At 41.1% G+C, this 21,516-nt stretch overlaps 3 protein-coding genes and 1 non-coding gene across 4 annotated transcripts in view; 2 read left to right on the forward strand and 2 right to left on the reverse strand.

Annotated features, from left to right (window-relative positions):
* The window catches only part of LOC132261837 (netrin-B), a 39,502-nt gene extending 36,765 nt beyond the window's left edge, over window positions 1-2,737 (reverse strand). Inside the window, exon 1 of the mRNA XM_059760841.1 lies at window positions 1,383-2,737. Within this exon, the coding sequence (XP_059616824.1) occupies window positions 1,383-2,541 (1,159 nt within the window). The 5' untranslated portion in view covers window positions 2,542-2,737. The remainder of the gene's footprint in view (window positions 1-1,382) is intronic.
* A 1,635-nt stretch (window positions 2,738-4,372) lies between these two features.
* Window positions 4,373-6,874, forward strand: LOC132261811 (uncharacterized). Its single transcript, XM_059760804.1, has 3 exons — window positions 4,373-4,538; window positions 4,630-5,638; window positions 5,692-6,874. The coding sequence occupies exons 1-3, from the start codon at window positions 4,453-4,455 to the stop codon at window positions 6,784-6,786; spliced, it is 2,190 nt and encodes a 729-aa protein (XP_059616787.1). The 5' UTR covers window positions 4,373-4,452; the 3' UTR covers window positions 6,787-6,874.
* Window positions 6,875-11,571: 4,697 nt separating this feature from the next.
* LOC132262179 (uncharacterized) lies at window positions 11,572-21,048 on the forward strand. Its single transcript, XM_059761349.1, has 6 exons — window positions 11,572-11,673; window positions 17,491-17,698; window positions 18,138-19,187; window positions 19,249-19,850; window positions 19,909-20,586; window positions 20,653-21,048. The coding sequence occupies exons 1-6, from the start codon at window positions 11,572-11,574 to the stop codon at window positions 20,830-20,832; spliced, it is 2,820 nt and encodes a 939-aa protein (XP_059617332.1). The 3' UTR covers window positions 20,833-21,048.
* Window positions 15,913-16,011, reverse strand: Trnai-uau (transfer RNA isoleucine (anticodon UAU)). Its single transcript has 2 exons — window positions 15,974-16,011; window positions 15,913-15,948 (listed from the first exon to the last, which is right to left on the reverse strand). It is a non-coding gene; the product is annotated as a tRNA-Ile (tRNA).
* Window positions 21,049-21,516: the final 468 nt, after the last annotated feature.

The following is a 21,516-nucleotide window of genomic DNA, read 5'->3' on the forward strand; positions in this document are numbered from 1 at the left end:
AAGGTACGAGAAACGTGTACTGGTCAATTGAATGTCTTGCGATATAGCGATATTTTATAAGACACAGTGTATTATTTCCTCTGCTCTGTATTCACCCCAAAGACAAACCGACAATAGGCAAACAGAGAGATGGAAAAATGGACCACCAGAGAATTTCCGCGAGTCATTCAATTTCACAGTGAAATTCATTTTTTCCCTTTACTCCATCCACCTTTCACTCTTTCGCCATGGCAAAGAAAGTTGTCTCTAATTGAAAAAGTGCCCCTTGTGAACGAAAAAACAACAATTTGGAAGGGAATTTGGATAATTATTTTCCTGACTCTCGATGAACTCCAGAGAGCAAGAGTGAAAACGGTAAAAACACTGTTAGAAAAATTTGATATTACACCCCAATTCGTGTCCCTCAAGAAATGGCACAACAAAGAGATGGAAAATTGAAGTGAAAAGGACCCGGGAAAATAAATTACGCACATGCACACCCTAGAAAATCCCTTTGTTGTGTTCATTTTCTTCCTGCCAATGTGTCTGACAGCCACCAAAATCAAATGGTCCCATTTTTCTCGCATGAGGAAACAAATATCGTCAAAAATCTCACAGTAGAAAAAATTCGACAGTTTTAACCCATCATATTTCGTTGTCTCTGAAATCAATCTTTCGCGTGAAAAACACGGCGACTGATGCAACAATTAGCCTCTGAGCCAAAAATCAGCTCTCAATATTTCTGGAAAGTTGAACATTTCTCACTATTAATACTCAATTTTTCTATAGACGGAATTAAATATCATCCAGATTGTGGGAACATTTACATTTCACGCGTTATAACATAATTCAAATTTCGCTATACTTATGTATAGTTCCTCCGCATTCAGGCTGACCAGTATGAACTCCAAAAATTCATTAAACTGTTAAATTAATATGAATATTAATTTTTTCAGGTATATTTTTGATGTTATGTTTTATGCATTGCATATTTTTTCATACGTCAATTTTCCAACATAATGTAGCTCTGTGTATTATGTCATGAATAAGATTTGGGAATCACATAAATCCCATTGCATTCCTGACATGTTTTATGTTTCTCTCCTGGCATTTGTCACACTTCTTCGCAAGCAAAAACATGGCAGGAACACCTCGAAGAAGTGCATTTCTTTCACATCATCTTCGAATAATGGGTGTTTTTGTTGTAAGATACTTTGTCTGGGATATCTTTACGAAGATACCTGAGCAAAATCATCTTAAATTTGTCTTGACATCCTCGTCCTTTTCCCACACATTGCACAACAACTTTCCGTGGGTGGACCGATCAAATTATCTTCAGCTTCTCTGCACACACTTTGGGGTTGATTGCAGTCAATTGAGGGATTTTGAACAAATGCACTTGCCTTTGCATTCGTTGGCCTCTCGTTGAGTCGCTCTGGCCCAGGGTCGGTCGTAGTAGAAGGGTTTGCAGCGCTCGCAGTCTCTGCCCATGGTATTGTGCTTGCAGTCACACGCCAGTTGCCCGTCGCGGCCGATCGGGAGACACTTGGAGGCATGTCCGTTGCACTTGCATCTGCCGCCAACGGCGAAATCGGACACAGCATAGTGGTGAGTAGTGATGCTTGTGGCTGTGGATGTTGAGGTGGTGATGCTCTCGATGGCATTGGCTGCATGATCGTCGCGGAACTTGCTGGTCTGCTGAGGACCGATTAGGATGAATTCATCTCCTGGATCCTGAGGCATTTGGATCCGATTGAAGATCACCCGAACATCAGTGGCGGTGGCCCAATCTTGCAGCACAGGTGAGGATTCGTAGTCGGAAGCTGAGGGACGACCTTCGAGGATGCTAAAGGCAATCCTTGCACCTTGGTTGCCCACATTGTCTCCAGAGTGCCGATGAGCGTCAGTGCAACGCGCCTCCTGTTCATTAGTCTTCGTGATTGTGGCCCTATTGGGTCGACCGTAGATCTTGCGACATTGCGAGCTGTAGAACTGGAAAGGCTGCCAAGTGTTCCCATAATCCGCACTCTTGTAGATCGCCATGGAATCCGGCTTTACCGACCGCGGACAGAATTGGAGACTGATGTAGGTCAGTTCGTACTTTTTCCCCAGAGACAGAGTTAAAGTCACATTGTCCAACTGACCAGGAGCAGTGGCGGGCAGAGATTCGGAGCGCCAGCAAGTGAGATTGTTGGGGTTGTTAAGATCAGTGAGGGCAGCCGACGGAAAACGTCGCTTGGGATTTGTGTCATCGCAGATCTGACAAGTGGTAGTTGTTCCTGATGGCGCGGCACTGTTACTGGACACGGGATTCAGGGGTTCGCTAAGTTCGCAATAGCGCGACGGTCCGCGCTGGCCGCACGTGCTGGAAGCTGTAATCGGAGTTCCGAAGGCAGCATTCACGAAATCCGGCACACATCGCCTGGGACGCTTCTCGTCATAGCACGGATCTGGCGGAGGCTGTACAGCGAACATCTTCATGTAGATGTCCGATGGAATTGCCCAGCTCTTCTGCACATTCATCACAATCGCGAGCACAATAACACACTGTCCGATGTGCATGATTTACGAAATATTCAAGGATCCTTTTTTGTTTAAAACCTGTCGTCAGTCAACGCTCACTGAACCTCCTACACCCCCATAATGGGAAGTGGCTACACACGGATTCGCAAAAGTCCACGCTCACCTGAGAGTCACTATTATCACGAGAAATGCCGGAGAGAAGAGCCTTAGAACTCGCTCCCACGGAGGATAGAATGCGACTGACTCGGCGGTCGAAAATACACACACTGGAGGAGGGCATAAGCGTAGAGCAGCCACTCTCGGCGCATCTGTGCTCAGGCGAAGAGAGAAAAGTACGCGCCAGAGTCAGCGCAAGCCATGCAACACTGTTGATGAAAGGGAAAATGAGTCATTCTTATTATACATACCAGTCTAGCATTAGCTCACTGTTTGAAGCTAATTTGGAAAAATACTTGAGCCGGCAATCCGTAGACTTATCCGTGAGCTGTAATAATTTTTATATGCTTCATTTATTTCCACGACCTACTATTTTCTCGTAACACTCTTCGAAGGACACTATAGTTTCTGAACTTAAAATTTGTTTTAGAGAGAACGTTTGTCTCACGCCGTCATATCTTTTGGGGGGTTTTTTCAAAGATTTTCCTGAAATGTACTACCTTTAGAAAATCGTTGAATATAAATTAGCTGCAATTCAGCACTTCTGCGCGGCGTGTGCGAATTTTTGCTTTGGATCTCCCACTCTTCGTGAATATTGTGGAAGGAAAACAGGAACAGAGCAGCAGGAGCGGTGAATCTTGCGGCCTGCGGTTGACTTCCCTTGCCATGTGAGCCTGCGATCGGTGGCCTGGACCTGCTGCGCCAGGCAGTTATTCCTACCTCCGAGATCATCCTTCGCGCAGAATCAAATTAATGACGCCAATTTATCTGGCAGCGGCACTGCAATAAATTCCCTCCTTGTCTTCTGGGCTTCCTTGGCGGCTCTCAGTGGGACGCTCACCCTCCGGAGGCGCGAAAGTGAGCGTGAAAGTGTGACTCCGGAGATGCTGTGCCTGTCCATGAATAAATAACTACAGTGTGGTATTTTCCATCATTAACAGCATAATCAGCCCGCATCGGTGAACTTCACGCCAGAAGGGATGTTATTCTAATCACGTTTTTTCTCTCACACTGAGACTCCAGCCACGCAATTGACGCCACATCTCTCTTGCCCTCAACGGAAGCGTTTTATTAGAAATCAAAATTGAGCCGTGCGGACTGGAATTAATAATCCGGCCACTGGATGATTTAGCACGGCGTATTTTCTTACCTTGTTTGACCGCCGAAAATTGAACAATCCAGATTTTGCCCTTTCTTTCGTCTCTGCTGTGATTTTCATGAGGGATTTTGGCCGGATATTAGGAAAATTCTGGCATTTTATGATCAATTAGGGCTCAAAAGGCACAAAAGGGTGGGCAATATCATGACTTTTGGGTGTGTTCATCAACGAAAAGTTTCTCTCATCTGCTCTACATTCTAAATTTCTGAATTGTAAGGATTAAGAATCATCACGAAAATCTTGAATCTAAAAGTGGTGTGGACAAAGTTAATTGCTAAATAACCAAAATTACCTACATTAACAAAACTAGATTATATGAGAGAAAAAGGAGAAAAAAAAATAAAACTGATATCTATGAAAATTTACATTTTTTCCAATGAGAAATTTTTAGCCAAAACATTAAATTTTCATATTTCAAGAAATTTTTATCCTCCTACTGTGTGAGAGAAAATTTGTTAATTTTTATAAAGTGCAATTAGAGAATTATAAACGGTTTTCGAACTTCAAATTGTGCTAGAACACGATTTCACTCTGAACTTGGCTACAATTACAGTGGGTGTCAAAAAATTGCTAGAATCGCTCGCTGAGTGAAAAACATTGCGGATGGAGTAGGAAAAATGTGCTAATTATCAAGAATGGCTGTGTCTCTGTGCGGTAAACGCGCCCTGCTGACGCGGGTTAACTTCAATGTGTGCCCCAAGAGATTTGGATACATTGTTCTGTGAGTATGTCTGGTCTGGAGAAGTGAATAACAGAGCATTTACAGGTTAGGTCTGAGATTGACCTCGAAATCACTTATTGTCGTCTTGCAGAGTCCCAGAGATCGGCGAGGATCTGCCGGAGAAGAACCCGCTGCAGCGCGAGGATGGGCTGCCGGAGTTTGGTACGGTGACAGTGGAGAAATGCGTGTCGGTGATTGGAAAGCAGGCGGTGGACATGGAGAAGCAGGTGAAGGATTTGGATGCTCAGGTGACCGGCAAGGCGGTGAAGGATGTCTTCACGGAGGTGTTGGACCCGTTGGAGCACATCGGGTCTGCACTGGAGACAACTTGGGGTGTGGCGAAGACACTCTACTTGGGCAACAGTGTTTTGATGCCTACAAAGAGTTACATAACGATTCACGACAGAGCCCGGCGCGCCCGGATGGCGAAATTCTCCAGTAACAACATCTACAAAGCCATCAAGGAGGCCCACTTGAAGGGCAGCGAGAACTTGAGCGAGGAGCAGAAGAGGATTATCCAGAAGTACGCACTGGAGGGGAAGCTAAACGGCCTAGAATTGGATAGTCACCAGAAAGCAGTTCTGGACAATGCTCTGATCAAGCTGGGCGAAGAAAGGACAAAGTTCAGGCAGAAAGTCGAATTGTCTACGAAGCAGTTCAATCATGTGGTCGAAGATTACGGAGTTGTGAGGGATTTCCCACCGGAAGTGCTGCAGCTATTCGCCAAAGATCCCACGCATCCCACAAAGGGACCTTGGCTTGTCACGCTGCAGCCTCAAGTGGCGGCTAACTTCTTGGAATACTGTCCAGACCGCACAATGCGCTGGAATGTATGGCAAGCACAGACCAGACGCAATTCCAATTTCGGTGAGAAATCCCTGGCCACCAGTACGACAATAGAGGAGATTCGCTTCCTGCGGCGCGATCAGGCGAAGATGCTGGGTTACAATTCCTTCATGGACATGTCCATGGAGACGAAGATGGCGGGGAGCAGGGAGAATGTAACGAGAATGCTGGAAGCGCTGCGTGAAAAGGCCAAACCAGCCCAGGATGCTGAGATTAAGAGTCTTCGAGGATTTGCTGAGAAATTCGGCTTCAAGGTAAGTTTTACGTGTTTGTGGTAAGCAAGATTCTAAAACTGAACTTCTTCCAGGGACAATTAGAAGCTCATGACATCCCGTACTTCAGGCGAAAGCAGCTCAAAGCTCTACATCACTACGATGAGGAGATCATCAGAGAGTACTTTCCTCTGCCGAAAGTGTTGACAGGAATGCTGGAGTTGTGCGAGAGACTCTTCCAGATTCGTATTGTAGAGCGTCAAGGCGTGGATACTTGGCATGAGGATGTGCGATACTTTGACGTGTTGGATGAGGATAAGCCCGTGGCAGGATTCTATCTAGACTTGTATACGCGTGAGGATGTTAAGATGCACACTAAGGACAACTTTGGCTGGACAGTTGGGATTAGAAATCGTAGTTCAGTGACAAATACAAAGCCACTGTCGGCGTTGATCTTCAACTTTCCGTCGCCCATCTACGGAAAACCATCACTTCTTGGATTTGAGGATGTGGAGATGCTTTTCCAGAGATTTGGATATGCACTGCAGCAACTTCTGACCAAAGTGAACTACTCAGAAGTGGCGGGAGCGACAAACATTGAGTGGGATGCTGTGGAAGTAGTCAGTCACGTCATGTCGCACTTCTTATACAATTCGACGACACTGCGAGAGATCTCCTCACACTATGCCACTGAGGATCCACTGTCGGATGCCATGATGGGCAGCATTCAAGCTTCCCGGACACATTTTGCGGGCTACGATCTCTGTCAGCAACTCTATTACTCCGCATTCGACATGGAACTGTACTCACGCAAGGACTTCTGGATAGACATCATGCGAGAACTGTGGCCTAAGTACATGACGCTTCCTCTGGAGAAGAAGGACGCTCATCCCTGCTCATTCACGCCGATCTTCTCTGGAGACTGGGCAGCAGCATATTTCAGTCACGTCTGGTCACGTGTAATCGCCGCAGACGTGTACTCTGCCTTCCATGAAGCTGGAGGCAATCCAGAAGTTCTTGCCACAGTGGGGAGACGTTTTAGAGACACATTTCTGGCCATGGGCGGTTCTTGTGCTCCTGCTGAAGTGTTCAGGCGCTTCCGTGGCCGCGATCCCTCACCCAAGGCGTTAATTTCTGTGCTGGGACTGAAGAAGAAGGGAAAGGGTGGCGAGGAGGGTGGCAAAAAGTAATTCATATAGTTCATAGCTGTGCATTTTCCCTGCATTGTTGGAGAATTGTAAAATTTCTCTGAAAAAATACATGATATCCGTTGAAGAATATGAGATTTTGCTTCGAGACCTCGCGAACAGTGTTGGTTAAGGGAATGTTTTGATTTTGGGGAAGTCTGACGTTTTGTGATTTCGCGAGAATCAGTGTGGGGAACGAAAAGAAGCCATTCGGAAAATTCAGGCACAGAGGCAAGAAATCCGGGCAGAGGAGGAAGTTTCCCGGACCGGACCAAGCTGTACTTTTGTCCATCTTCACGCTAAGTCTCTCGGAGATGAAAAATTACCAGAGCTTCTATCTAATTGAGAATGGTATTGAAATTTCTCATCAGGCGTGTCCCTAAATGTGAGTTTCTGAGATATCATTGACGGAAATTGTCAGTCATAAATTCTTCGACAGCACAATACATTGGGCGATTCTGATTATAATAAATACACTATATATTTTATCTAAATAGTGATCGCATTTGAACCACGCAACGTAAATCACGAACATTGCGCAAGATACTTATTCTATATAATTCCTATAAATTGGAGCCGTTTATCAATACATCATTTTCATTTTCTTTGTAGGGACACATTCAAAGCAGATTTCATACTTCAGGCATTTCTCTCTCAGGTGAGGAGAATAATTTTGAGAAAAAGCGCACCTTTAATTTGGCTATGATCACAAAGCAGAACGCCATATTTAGGATCAAGTGAGGACATGGTGCAGGACATTTGAAATGTAGGTAAATCTAGTTTTAAGAAGGCATTATTCTTGCATTTTCGTACAGCTTATGAGTCGGAGTAATGCAACTCATATCTGGTTAGTGTTTCATGTGAAGCACGTTGTCTTGCTGTCTGCCTTTCAGCTGGGTAGAGTCACTGGAGGAGAAAATGTGTGAGTGTTGTGAATTCTCTCGCATCTCTTGTACACTCACCTTTGGCGAATTTTACAAGAAGCCAACCTCGAGAGGCGCAGCAGAGAGACCCCATCGAGTTGTTTTAATGTCAGTTGGTCGCGAGAATCGACGGAGGCAACAACGTGGCATTTGAATTCAATGTGATCAGGCGCTCTCTTGCAATTTAATGTTGAGAGAGATCTTTTTCATTTTGGTGTGAAATGTGGTGAAAAATATATACTGTGTGTTGTTTTTTTCCACCATAGAGCAAACATAAACTGGAGTATTTTTGCTACATTGGAAATTGGCAGAATAATATGTAATTAGGCAATTTTGGTGTGTGTTGTTTTTCCTCACCTTGCTGTTGATTCTTCAGCAACACTCACAGCATTTCAATATACTCAATTCCGTGGTGTTACGTTTTTGGTGTGCGCGAAATAGGTCACGTGTTCTGATAGCACTGTTTAAGGCAAAGAAATTGTTAGTATTCCGACAGCGAGGCTCACATTGTGAATGGATTGGGTGATGAAGGTGAAAAGTGGAAAATTTGTGAGATGCTTGTCGAGTTGTGGATGAGTTGGAGTGGGTTGATGGGCTTTTCTTGGTGAGAGGAGTGAAATTAATTGTGAAGGAGTTGCCGTTGGTGTTCTGAAGAATAAGCGTATGTTACCAAAGTACTTGTGCAAAGGGGGTCAAATCGTGCCTGTGCATTTTATTTGCTGTTTTTTGTCCCATGTGTGTTCTTTTTTCGTGTTGAATGGTGAGTTCTTTCTTCTTTTTGCTATCTTCTTATTCTTCATCAATTTATCCCTCTTTTTTGTACGCCACAGAGTGCGAAATGCTCCCAAAAAAGTATCTCTCGTTATTTCTTTAAGCTACTTTTGGCTGAATAAGTAAATCCACTGGGTGTTTGTGATCAACCATCTGGTTAAAAGTGATTCAGTTTCCGAGTGAATTCGCTGATCACGTTGGCGTACGGTAATCTCAATAATGATCACGTAATTTAACCAACAGACACCTCTCAATTCACAAAACGTGCCCTGGGCTCGCGGGGATGGTCAGTGGATAAGTCACCAAAACATTAGTGGAACAGATTGTTCCGCTTTCCAATATAGAGTTGATATTTATCCGTGAGGAAAGAGAGTTTTCTACATGAATGGTACTCAGTTGGGTGAGTCTTAAGTGCAAATTTGAGCTTGAGACGGTGGTGAAAAGAATAGAGGCGGTTTAACCAGTTGACTCATTTTGCATATGCATCGTATTTTCACTTTGATTCCAAAGACGCGCAGAGTCACAACGGCAGGAAGTGAATGTTGTTTTTCTCTTTCGCGAGAGAAATGGTGTGTCGGTGAGACATTATGGCCATAATTACTCCCAAGTCACAACTGATCGGTTGACCTTAATTGAGTGTGAATTTAATTAGCATTTTCCATATAAAAGGAATTCTTTAATAGATATGTATATTCTCAAACAAGTCGGGCACTTTACTGTTCAATCACTGACCTTTTCTTCCTCAATTTTTTTTACGATTGGCAATCCTTGAGATGGTGTGTAACATTTCATGCGACCACCCAGTCTAGATTCATTTAAGAGGCACTCCTATGGCTTTCTCGATGCGTTCTGGTGAATGTCTCATGCTTGAATCTCCGCAGAAACCTTACTCATTCTCAGCATATAGTTCATTGGCTTTACAATTAATGTGGCGATTGCATGAGTGACACAGAAATTAACGCAAATTCATCTTATGTAATTCACCAGAAATCTCTCATCACCACTTGGGAGACACAGTGTCACAATGTATGGCGCGAGGCTTGCCAACAAAAGCCCCTGGGATTCTGTGCTCAAGAAATTATCACACAATGCGAGAAACTCTCCGCACTTATTCGGTGGTCAGAGTGAACAAAAAAAAATATATACCTACACGGAAAAGATTTTTTTTAGGTTCGCGGTTCTCACAGACTTTCAGGAGAAATCATATTGCGAAAAAGAATTTTTGCTTCGCATCTTTCTTATTTTTTGCATTCGTCGCTTATGTGAGAACACACTGGCACATCACATAATGATGAATTTTGATCAGAAGTTTGGCAATAAAATTTAAAGTGTTATTATTCATAAAAGTCTTTGAGTGCCAACTGTGTCCTGACCGGCGGATGTAAAGATTAATAGATTCATTAGTGTACTACGATGTTTTACCATTGAAGGAGTTAAAATTTAAATAAAGGTAGGGAAATTGGGTTGATTTTTGAGGTTCTTACATACCAGGAGAGATATTATGTACCTAAAGACATAAAAGGTGAAATATCGTAAAAAGATGGAATGAATAGAATACTTCAAAAGTCTCGAGAGATAATTTGATTCTCCAGATTAAAGACTCTTCACACAATTTAATTGAATCTGAAGAAATTAAAGAACTTTTGGGTCAGTATTTATATATTCACACGGTTATTAGTCGCAACATTTTGTTGTACCAATATAACGTAAACTGTGCGATGTTCAGCTCTGTACTTTTATGTAGTTTACTCACTCAATACCCTGAATTTATTGCAGATATGTATTATAGTGTCTACTTCTCAAGTGTTCAAATAATATATCATTTTTTTCTTGCTCAAAGACTAACGAGTTCCTCAAGGTTGAATCTTTTACTTTTACAAATCTACACTCGAGAGTTATATGAAGACATAAGCGAAATTTGAGTTTATGCTGTAAAATGGAGGTGTTTGAAAATTTCTGTTAGCATCAATTGCAAGTGATTTGGTCCGTTTCACGATTTCAACAAATTGAAAATGTATTTAGTAAATTGTAACATTTATCACGGTCAAGAACATCTTTCAACTCTTCCAATAAGTGGGCAATTCATGCTTGTTGCTCACTTTAGCATTGAAGTCTCTATCTCTCTCTGTGGGTGACTCCTTCGCGCGATATGTAGCAACATTTAAAGAGGCGATTGTATTTCTTCTGCATTTAAATGATGTTTTATTGTGGCCAAAGATGTTAAAATAAATATTTGAGGTGGCACGAGATGGATAAAACTTTCACCTCGATAAAATTTTTTTTTATCTCTCTACCAGCAATTTGTGTGATCGTGCCTCATGTCAAGGCCCTTTCATCGCCACAAGTCAAGTTTTAACATTGCGGATCTTCGCGACATATTGTCACCTTTTTTTCTCGACATTATTCCACTTTTTCCCAGCACTGCATTGTTTACAATGGCCCGAGTGAAGTCGACATGCCTCTGATTTCTCATGTGACACTGCCAATATGTTGTCATATATGCGAGTTTTCTACATTGATGAAAAGAAAACTGAAAGTTTTTTTTAAAGGAAAGAAAAACACACACACACCGCAACGAGATGGCCTTTTTCTCCGGCTTTTCAAATAGAAATTTCTGTATGGTTAAACATGGTCGGAATAGGAACTAATGATAATTTATGACACTTTTCTTTCGATATAATACCGAGGGGACAGCGCTATTATGTGCGTGGCCACAAATGGTATAGAAGCCAATTACTATTGAGTAATTTGTGGGTAAAAGACTGGCGCGGCGGGAAACACGAGTGACATCACGATTGAGTGATTTAAATTGAATGACTCTTTGGCAACATAAAAAAAATGGAGATGCACAGTAATTTGCTATCTCCACAAATGGGTGAAAATTGTATACCTTTTACTCATTTAACAGCTCGAAATTGAGATGAAAATAGTTCATTTGTGAAACATTAACCAGCATTTTAGGCAAAATAAAATCAAGTGAATATTTGCTTGGTTACTCACATTATCTTTGTAATTGAAAGATTTTATCGCAAAATAGCAGTAAAATTGTAAAATGATAACAAATTATGTGGCTATTTTTCGCAGATTAACGAAGATGACTGTCGCCACGGAGAAACATAACAGAAACCACAATCATCATCACACCGGCAATGGAAATCACCGCAATCCAAAGAGAAAAGAGTCGTGGGATTCAAAGGTAGGAAGATTATTGCGGCAATTCCAATTTTCATTGTAATTTTCATGAGTGTGTTAGTCCGAATATCATTCCAATTTATATGTTTTACCATTTCTTATGGTTGCCCTTCGCGGTTGTGTGCCAAAAAAAGGAGAAAAAATTAGAGTTGAGAATAGAACTTGTGCTTCAATTTTACAGAAGTTGCGTATAAATGGTGGGGAAAATTGAGCGGAACTCCTATAAAAAGAGATGATATATTTTTTCATTCCTCAAATTACATATCTTCTGTTACTGATCGTATTTTACTCTTCTCTCTCTCTCTCTCTCTCTCTCTCTCTTTGCCTTTTAATTTGCGTACGAGGTTCATGAATTTAAATTCTTTGGGGCTGGGCGAATTAGCATACAATGATGTATGGAATTATATTCGTAATGTTAGAACAGATGAGCAATGAAAGATGTAAAAGCAATATACTTTTTTCCGAATACTTTCTACACAACACAATTACCTACTTTTAATGTGAGACGCACAGTCTCAGCTTTTTTGCAATTATTCATCATTAAAAACGACTCCACACATCAGTAGTTATGGTATGAAAAAAAACATCAATTAATTAGTGTTTTGAGAAGAAAAAGCGTTGTGTACAATTTTGAGGCTCTTTATTCTGTATTTTTACGCATATAGGAAACGGTAGTTTTATGTGCAGTAAAAATTTTATTCACCAAAAAACCGTGCAGATGCAATTCATGTAGGGTAAGGCGGACCTATAGGTACTTCGCATGGGTTTCTTTTTTCTTCTTTTTTAACTATGCTTGTTATGGAGTCCTATGGAAGGAAATTTTTCATTTCATTCATTTGAAAAATTAATATGTGCAATTCATTCAATGATTAAGAAATGATTACAAAACCCCTCTTTCCACTATAAGAATATTTGGCTTCTCTCTGCCGGTCTCAGGTGATGAAATAGTTGATGGTTTCCATGGTGAGAGTGAGAATTTGGGTCTCTTGAGCACATAATTGTGTTTATAATGAAGATTCACAGCTGATGGTGTCAACGGGGAATTCTCATGATTTGACATCTTCATGTGATATTCATCGTTGTCCTCTTACACGCACAATTTCTTTGTCATTAAATCAGAAAATGTGGCAAACGTGAATGGCATAGTGACCCTTAAGCAGATTATTTGCTTAGAAACTATATCAAAAGACTGTAGTGTGGAATTAACCATGGTAAATGCATGAGAAGATGTGATCCATATCAAGTTTTTTACCATGGAATTAAAATTGCTATTCTTTTGCAGAAGGTTTTCAAACTAAATTATTAATAATATCTACAAATTTGCACGGAAAACTCTCTGGTTTGTCTAGGCTGAAGCACGTGCATTTATGTATGATGCCCTCATGAACTGAGAATATGTAAAATGGTATAATTTTCTCAAGATTATTACAGACATTCTGGCGAAGCGAATACATATAGATTTAGCACGTGACTACCCCTTGTTTGAAGTAAAACAAAGGAAATGTGGCTAAGAAACCACATTATAAAGTTGTACTTACATTAATATAATTGGATATGTTGAATTCTGGGGTGAAAAGTACATTTCAAGTGAAGTTTTCTTTTCATGATAAACGTCAAAATTATCATAAAATGGCTGTTTCTCCAAGTTTTCTTACAAGTTCATTAGAAATTTTTCTCACTGAAACTTATATCAGAAATGGTTTTACTTTTACAGTTGATATGAACCTAATTGATAACATACTCAATTGATGAAGATCATAAACATGATTTTAATTTAATTGCACCGTTGATTTATTTCAGAGAATGCAAAAGAAAACCAAGGATTTTGAGACAAAGTAACATGTAGTTTCAAATTAGGATCTTCACGTGAATCTTGAACTCATCGTAAAATTGTAATTTTCGTGGTTAAGATCGTGAAGAAAAATGCGCAAGAATAAAGAGCTGTTTTTTTCATTTCACTGCACACCTGGCGAGAAAAGCTCTATCAATGCTATTTGAATTTAAGAGAATTTAGTAGTGCAAAGTAAATTTACATAGGAAATTAATTAAAAGCAGTACAATTTGATTCACTTATGCGCTAATTAGGCGGTCACCTAAAAAAAGTAAGGACTCACAGAGGTGAACTACCGAAATTTCGGTATTAAATGAACTTTCACGTGAGGTGAGAGATTTTCACGGTCGAATTGTCTGTCAATTGTTGTGGGCACACTGTTCTGAAATTTAGTCATTAAGTACCGTTTAATGTTTTTATTGAGGCCTCACAATTTCTCTTGCAGTTAAGAGTTTACTTTACGCGGTCAATAATTTTTTTTTTCATTTGGACAAACTTAACGCTGACAAAAAATCAAACTCATCTCCGTGTTTGTCTCTCGGCACATTTAAAAAATATGCTAATAGCATTATTTGAGGAGTCAATGACCATACTAATTATAGTGAGTGCAGCAGAGAAGAAATAAGCAGTGGTGGAAGGCAGTAAAACTACATCGTTTGACGGTGGATTGTGAGTGAAGTCAACCAAGTGCGGCGATACCTTGATGGGTCTAGGTCAGTTTCAATGTCGCTACGGAGCGCATTGCATGTACGGCCCAATATAAAAATCGTGATTACAAATCATAACCCGTGTATTTTTGCACACTCGCAAATTACAGAGTGAAAATATTTCAGCAATTTTGTCAATGCTCAGCTTTGGTAAAGGTAAAGATACCAATTTTGCCGCCTAGTGCAAAGATTTCTACAAAATTATATAAAATCTGCCTTAATGAATTTTTCAGAAAGAGAACTGGTTTCACATCATTAGCTATTGTATCAAAAAATACCACTGCTGGAGCGAATGAGTAATTTCTTGATTTCCAGTGAAATTTTCAAAGAGAAAGGACTTGGGAGTCGTACATCTCTTGTGGCGGATCTGATAAAAATTTCTCTTTTAAGATTCTTATATCAACAAGCGAATGAGATGATCTTGCTTTTTATGCACTCGCGCTGCACTTTTCTCTCGCTGAGATGCTGTGTGATAGCTGATGGTAGGAGAAATTAAATATGCATTGAATATAAGCGCGCGCTAAGGAGGCTAATTACAATTCAATTGAGTCTTTAAGATTTTTCTTGCCAACAAAATACACATTTCTCATTACGCAGAGAAGAAATCTGTTGGATTTTCACTCCTTCCGGGGTGAATGAGAAACGAGATGAATTAAAAGAGCGCTTATTCACTAAGTTAACCCGTCGTAGGCTAGAAATACAATTAGGTCATTTGACCCTCTTTGGACTCCAGGAATATATCACTGTGAAATTATTCCGAAGTTATTATGATATTAATAAAATCCGTTCACTCAAAATTTTCATGAGCCCTGTTGAGGGTTACAAGTGATTCATCGCAAAATGCTGATAAGACAACTGAACATGCGTTTTAGTGGATTTCGTGGTGTAGTAGTCAAGGACTCTGTCTTATCTTTCAGAAGCTTCAGGTTCGATCCTATCGAGAGACGAGACACATCAGAAAAAAAATGTATTTCAACTCTCACATAAAATAACATAACATATCGACGGGCTAACTTTGCACACTCGTGAACACAGGTTGAAAAAGTCTCTTATAAACAACATCAGCCGCAGTTGTTGTTGCATATTAAACTCTCAAATTAATCGCTTTGATGAGAAAGAGGAGAGAGATAATAAAATGGCCAAAAAAGTCAACAAAACAGTTTGTGTGTTTCATCATCAAATGAGGTTTTCACTTAACACATCTCGTCAGTAGAAACTATCATCGCCAAGTGCTTTGCGGTTTTTATATAACGACTAATACGATTTTTCCTATATGAAATATTTGCGGGGTATGCTTGTGTCGAATTTCTGGCCAGTATGTGTTCATTGATTACAATTACACACAAAGTCAACTGACATTCAGAGTATTCAGACAATATCGTCAATCACGTATGCAATTTTCCCCATTTCAATTAAAGTGCCTTTAATTGCTTTTCATTTTTCACCTCCTTCGCAGAGAGAAAAAAAAAGAAATGAAACAACATTGCGGAGAATTTCTTGTGGCACGTCCACAACTTCCGAACAAAGAGTGAAAGACTTTTCCACAGATTCAGTGCTTCAGTTCCGAATTGATTTCTTTCACTCACTTTAAGCACACCATTGTGCAATTGATTGATGGCGGAAGAGAGTAATTATGCAATGGTGATGTGAAAAAAATGGTGAAAAAGGAAAATGCGCTGTGGTGCGGATTAGTATAAAAAATATGTGCTCCAGGTGAGGCTCGAACTCACAACCCCGGCATTGCTCTCACACACAAGAATACTGTCTATAAGTACCGTGCGCTAACCAATTGCGCCACTGGAGCCCGAGCTCTAGTGAGCAAAATTTCATTAGAAGCATTCGGTGTTTTTTCTCCCGATTTCCCACTTATTTCAGCATTAATTCTCACATTTGACCTCAAATTCGGCCAGGAGGGCATCTTGTTAACCTAATAGTACTTGATTTTTCCCAAATTAGGCTTCTTTAGGGGCATTTTCCTCGAAATTCAACATTTCAAAGTGAACCACGCGCAAACATGCGCACCGCACCAACACAGAGGAGAACAGACGTCACCAACACATCCAAACGCAAAATTAACCCATCGACGCGCAGATTATATTTATATCTCAAGAATCAAGAAAAGTGTGGGCACATTATTGTCGTTTTCACAGACAGAAAATATAACTAGTGGGATAATAACATAATAAGCTAAAGCTCAGAAAAGGGGACTTCGTAAATACACAAGTCAACTCTTAGTTCTCTCCAATGGTTGTGTCATTATAAATAATCTCATATTTCCCAGGGCCAAAAGTGAACTTTTGGAATAAGAAAAACCACGGATTTGAATGTTTTGCAGTTTGAGGCTTATTGTGTGAGCAAAAATTGTTTTTTCAACACTTTGCAATAGATTAAATTCAGTTTATCAAGTCAGAGTTGATTTAACTTTTCGTCTGCAATTTTGGACAACTTCAAATTATTATTTCCTCAATATCTCAACTTTTTCTATGGTACGAATTGGTAAAAACGGTATAAATTGATAATTTAGGATTAGAGAAACAGTTATACTGTTCACAATTGGTAAAAATACGTTTATTGCATGTACATAAAAAATCTTTTATAATCCAATTCAAAATGTACATATTGTACAAACACTTATCAAGAGTTTTGAGAGCGTTTTTTTTTCTAGTTATAAATGGTTATTAAGAATTGAAATTTAATTTAAGGCTTTATTACACAGTTCTCACTTTGCATATTAAATTTATTTAGATCTTTAATGAAGGCAACATTTTGGGAAAGTTGATGAATGGCAAAGTATAGCTAATGGGCATGTTAAGATTCAGCATCTAAGATGCCAGATTTCTCGTTAAATTGTGAAATTTTTGTAATATTGTAAAGATAGAAGTGGGAAATAGCCCTTAGGGCTATCTCTCGAAGTCGAACCTATATGCGCTGAAATATATATTTCAAAGAGTGATCTGAAGAGAGCGGAGCGAGGAAGGGAATATAATTGGATAATTGTGGGGAAAAGAGAGATTATTAAATTTGGAAATACAAGGAGATCATTAGAAAGTAATCAATTTAACGCCATATGGAATTATTGGTTGATTACCAATTGATTGTGCGGAGTCTTTCGCAATATTGATCGTACTCTCCGTTCTAACTGCGTTACAGGTGTTGTGATAGTTAATGGCTTTAAATTCACCTTTTCAGCATGATTTTGTGTGGCAGTGCTGTTGTTGTTTTTGTCTTACTGTGTAAGGTTCGGTAAATGGAGGCGTATTAATCAATTTTACGTGACTTTCAGAATGGCAAAATCAAGAGTGATCTGTTGGGAAGCTACAGCAATGGAAAGTACTCATATAGAGGACGTCGCTCGGAGTCCGTCATGTCCACAGATTCAGACATTCGATTCACCAGACGAAAACTGGGGGAGAATGAGAGATGTGGCTGTGCTCTGATTGCTGGCTTCCTGGCCACACTCCTTCTGGCTGGCGCCATTGTCTACATTGGATGTGAGTGCATTGAGACCGAAATCAGAGTCTTTTCCCACAATCTTACAAATAATTTCACTTCTTTTGTTGACTCAAGAGTTTTATAATAATTCCCCATATTGCGAGAGTGCGTTTAATTATATTTAATTTATTATTTTTTTGCGATCATTGTGTGTGTCTTGAGCGACTATTCACTATTTACAATTTGCTTTCTGAGTCATATGGCAAAGTGGTGGCTTTTTTCCACAATTTTGCACTGGGTAATTAGATCATGCATTCATAATGAAGTGTAAAATTGCAGAATTAACGTTCTCTTCTGTAAGAAAGTTAATTTGATTTTCCGTGTTTCAAACTGTATACAATTCCGGTGAATATTTCACTTCCATGCCGAAAACCACGACTCTTGAATACATTGTACTTGGTAATTGATTTCAATTCTGTGTGATCTTATTTCTTGCAGATACATATCTCCGTCCTGATCCGCTACCTGATAGGGTGTTTAGGGCAAGATTTAGGGTAATCAGAGGTGATTCGTGGGAGCCTGAGTTAGCGGATCAGAACTCCTTGCGGTTTCAGCATCACGCTCGCGATTACAGAGAAAGGATAAACTTAGTCCTGCGCCGATCTGATCTCCGAGAGACGTACGAAGGCTGCGAAATACTCGCTCTGGATGGGAATGATGATCGGGATGATCTCACAGTCCACTTCATCCTACACTTTGATCCCTATCGAGGATTAGTCTCCGCGGCGGATCTTCATGCGATATTCACGGAGGAATTTGAGGCGCTAAAGCCGCGATATTTTAGCAATTTAACTATTGATCCCAGCTCATTGGACTTTCAAGAGATGGTCGGGAGTTTTGATGACATCTCAGGGACTTCCTCGTCGCCGCTGGGTGGGAAGGATGATGTGCAGAATACTACAGTTACAGTCAAACCGCCTCCGAGACGTTGTGAACCCGTTCGGTTGCGATATTGTCGGAATATTGGATACAATTTGACGACGTATCCAAACTTTTTGGGACATTCATCGTTTGAGGAAGTGGAACAGAATGTGATCGCCTTCCGGGAACTGGTGGATGCTGAGTGCTTCAGGCAAGCCTTTGACTTTGTCTGCCGACTACTCCAGCCGCCATGCGAGCAGAGAGAACCTTTTGAGGCACAGGCCGGACAGGTGTGTCGAAGTTACTGCCAAGAGTTCCTGAATGGATGTGGAAATCGATTGCCGAAGAAGCTCAAGAAGTTCTTTAATTGTGAGAGATTCCCAGAGTCCACGGGTAGTCAAACGTGTCGCAATCGACCGGAGTGTATGGCAGATCTACAGTCACATGCTTTGTCTTCGAGACTCTGCGATGGAATAGCAGATTGTCCGGATCTCAGTGATGAGACAACGTGTTCGTTTTGCCCAGAAAATTCCCTGTACTGTGGCAGAGGGAGAGCTTGTATCTCACGGAGATCACGATGCGATGGAAAGGCAGATTGTCCTGATGGTAGTGACGAAATGGATTGCTGTAAGTGAAATGATATTTAAACATTTTTTCTCGTATAATTAATTGAAGACTCTTTTTGCAGTGTCAATTGCTCCATTGGTGTCTTTTGTATCCAATCCACCTCCATTGACACCTCATCGGAATAAGTTTTACCATGAAGGTTTTGCCATTTTCTCAGAGAAGGGCGTCACGGGGAAATTATGTGCAGAAGGATTAGATTCTGAGAAGGATACATCGGTTAGGAACACGGTGGCGGAGTCTCTGTGCAAGGCGCTTGGCTATCAGAGGCTCTTGCATGCGGAAATGCGGAATGACAATGAGCCCAACATCACTTATGTCAGAGTATTCAATCCTAGAGCTCCTGAGATATCTTTCGTGAGGACAAATTGCCGGAAGAGACTAGCGCTGTACGTGAAATGCGATAATCTCGAGTGTGGTGTGCAGTCGCTGTTCTCTGGAGGTCGCACAATGACACTGCCAAAGATGAGTGCTCCTGGAGATTGGCCTTGGCATGTGACACTCTACAGAAGTGATATTCATGTATGTGATGGGACGCTCGTAAGCGAGGAGTGGGTCCTCACGACTGAAGGATGCTTTCAGGGTCAGCCGAAAGCCACGTGGATGGCAATCTTCGGATCAGTGAGATTGTCTTCGTCGCCACCGTGGATGCAGCGGCGGAGAATTGTAAGAATCACTGATAATTTCAATAGGTACAATAATTGCTAATCAGTGTGCTTTTCAGATTGGCATGGTGAAATCCCCCGTGGAGGGATCAACAGCTGCCCTTGTACGACTAGAGACTCCAGTGCAATATTCTGACTTTGTCCGACCCATTTGCCTTCCAGATGAAGTGCAAAAGAATCGCCCACTCGTGATGGGGAGGTCAAGAAATCGTCCCCAAGCTGAGAAGCTGGAGAACAATCTCGAGAATCTCTTGTCATCGTCACAGCGAAAGATCAAAGTCAATAAGGATTACTTTAGCAGTCCGGCAAATGACGCAACTGGAGATGAGTACACCTTTCCGCGGGCACTGCACGAGGAGTTTGACGATGACATGCCCAAGGCGGAATCTCTAAACAGTCCTTCTATCAGCAAAAACTACCCTCTTCCCGACAATTCACCACAGACGCAAGAGTATGAGGAGCGATCTGCGGCCTTCAAGGACTCACAGTACTCTTCTCTCACGAATCCCTCCATCGCAATGGTTCACTATGCCAATGTGGCGGCCGCGGAGGTGGCCAGTGCCAGAATGCCGCCACATCAGTGGACCAACTGCAACACTCTGGGATGGGCGAGACAGAGAGATCATCTGCAGAGGGTTCAACTAAAAATTGGCGATATGGAGGCGTGTGAAAATGTCTCAATTGCCACAGTCAATAGCATGTGCACCGAAACGGCTTATCATAAGCAAGATTGCATGGTGAGTGAAATGGGGAATGATTTACAATGGGAATCTTTGATCATTAAATTGTTTCTCTTCGCACAGGAGGAGGAATTTGCCGGAAGTCCCGTGTTGTGCCTACTTCCTGACAACAAGCGATGGGCTTTGGTCGGGATGGCGTCCTGGAGGATCGCGTGCGCCGTGAGTGGAACAGAGCGACCGCGAATGTACGATAAGATCTCTTCAAATTCCGCCTGGATTCGCGATATAATCAGTGCAACGTGAAGAAGCGTCTGGCATTTTTCATAGGACAAAAGAACTCTTAAATGATATGATAAATTGATACCTATTTAATTATTGTAAGCCTTTTGTAAATATATGTCAAACTTTATCACACACAGACGACTGATCAATAATTCACTGCGACACAATTTCCCTAGGGATTTTTACGAATTTTTCAGATAAAAAGTGAGTTGTGGCTCAGTTTTTCCCAAAGCGTCGAGGAGAAAGGTCGTGTGGCTACTTTTGCCAAGCATGAAGATGAGAAATGTTGCAATTTGCATCTTCATACAATTGATCTTCCATGTAATGGATTAATGTGCAGAATCGTGTGAAAAAAGTCCATTTAATCCCCATTAAATCTCTTTCAGCCTCAACTGGGCTATGGGAGAAATATTGACGGAATTACGAGGGAATCTACTCATTCCACTCCCACTGATTGTATGTATTCTTCTTGGCCCGATTGTTTTCGTGCAAACAGTGTTATCAAATTTCCCGCAGTCATTCATCGAGATATTGCAACAGATTCAGAGGAGCAAAGTACCACAGATACCACTGAGAGTGATCAGGAAACAACTGAGATTGCCACTCATCCGGACGTGAGCATTACAGAGCCTCAAGCTACACCAGATTGTCCCGATGACGAGAAGCCAGGCACTCAGCCCCGACCGGATGATTATCAGTGGATGG

Source organism: Phlebotomus argentipes, unplaced genomic scaffold (genome assembly GCF_947086385.1).
Source record: "Phlebotomus argentipes unplaced genomic scaffold, Phlebotomus argentipes genome assembly contig_46, whole genome shotgun sequence".
In the NCBI taxonomy this organism is placed as follows: Eukaryota; Metazoa; Arthropoda; class Insecta; order Diptera; family Psychodidae; genus Phlebotomus; species Phlebotomus argentipes.

Excerpts from the sequence above, each read along its gene's own strand:
- LOC132262179 (XM_059761349.1), top strand. The coding sequence starts at position 11,572 with ATGACTGTCGCCACGGAGAAACATAACAGAAACCACAATCATCATCAC. Across the intron at positions 11,674-17,490 it reads AAGAGTCGTGGGATTCAAAG|AATGGCAAAATCAAGAGTGA; the intron begins GTAGGAAGATTA and ends CGTGACTTTCAG. Across the intron at positions 17,699-18,137 it reads CGCCATTGTCTACATTGGAT|ATACATATCTCCGTCCTGAT; the intron begins GTGAGTGCATTG and ends TATTTCTTGCAG.
- LOC132261811 (XM_059760804.1), top strand. The coding sequence starts at position 4,453 with ATGGCTGTGTCTCTGTGCGGTAAACGCGCCCTGCTGACGCGGGTTAAC. Across the intron at positions 4,539-4,629 it reads AGATTTGGATACATTGTTCT|AGTCCCAGAGATCGGCGAGG; the intron begins GTGAGTATGTCT and ends GTCGTCTTGCAG. Across the intron at positions 5,639-5,691 it reads CTGAGAAATTCGGCTTCAAG|GGACAATTAGAAGCTCATGA; the intron begins GTAAGTTTTACG and ends AACTTCTTCCAG.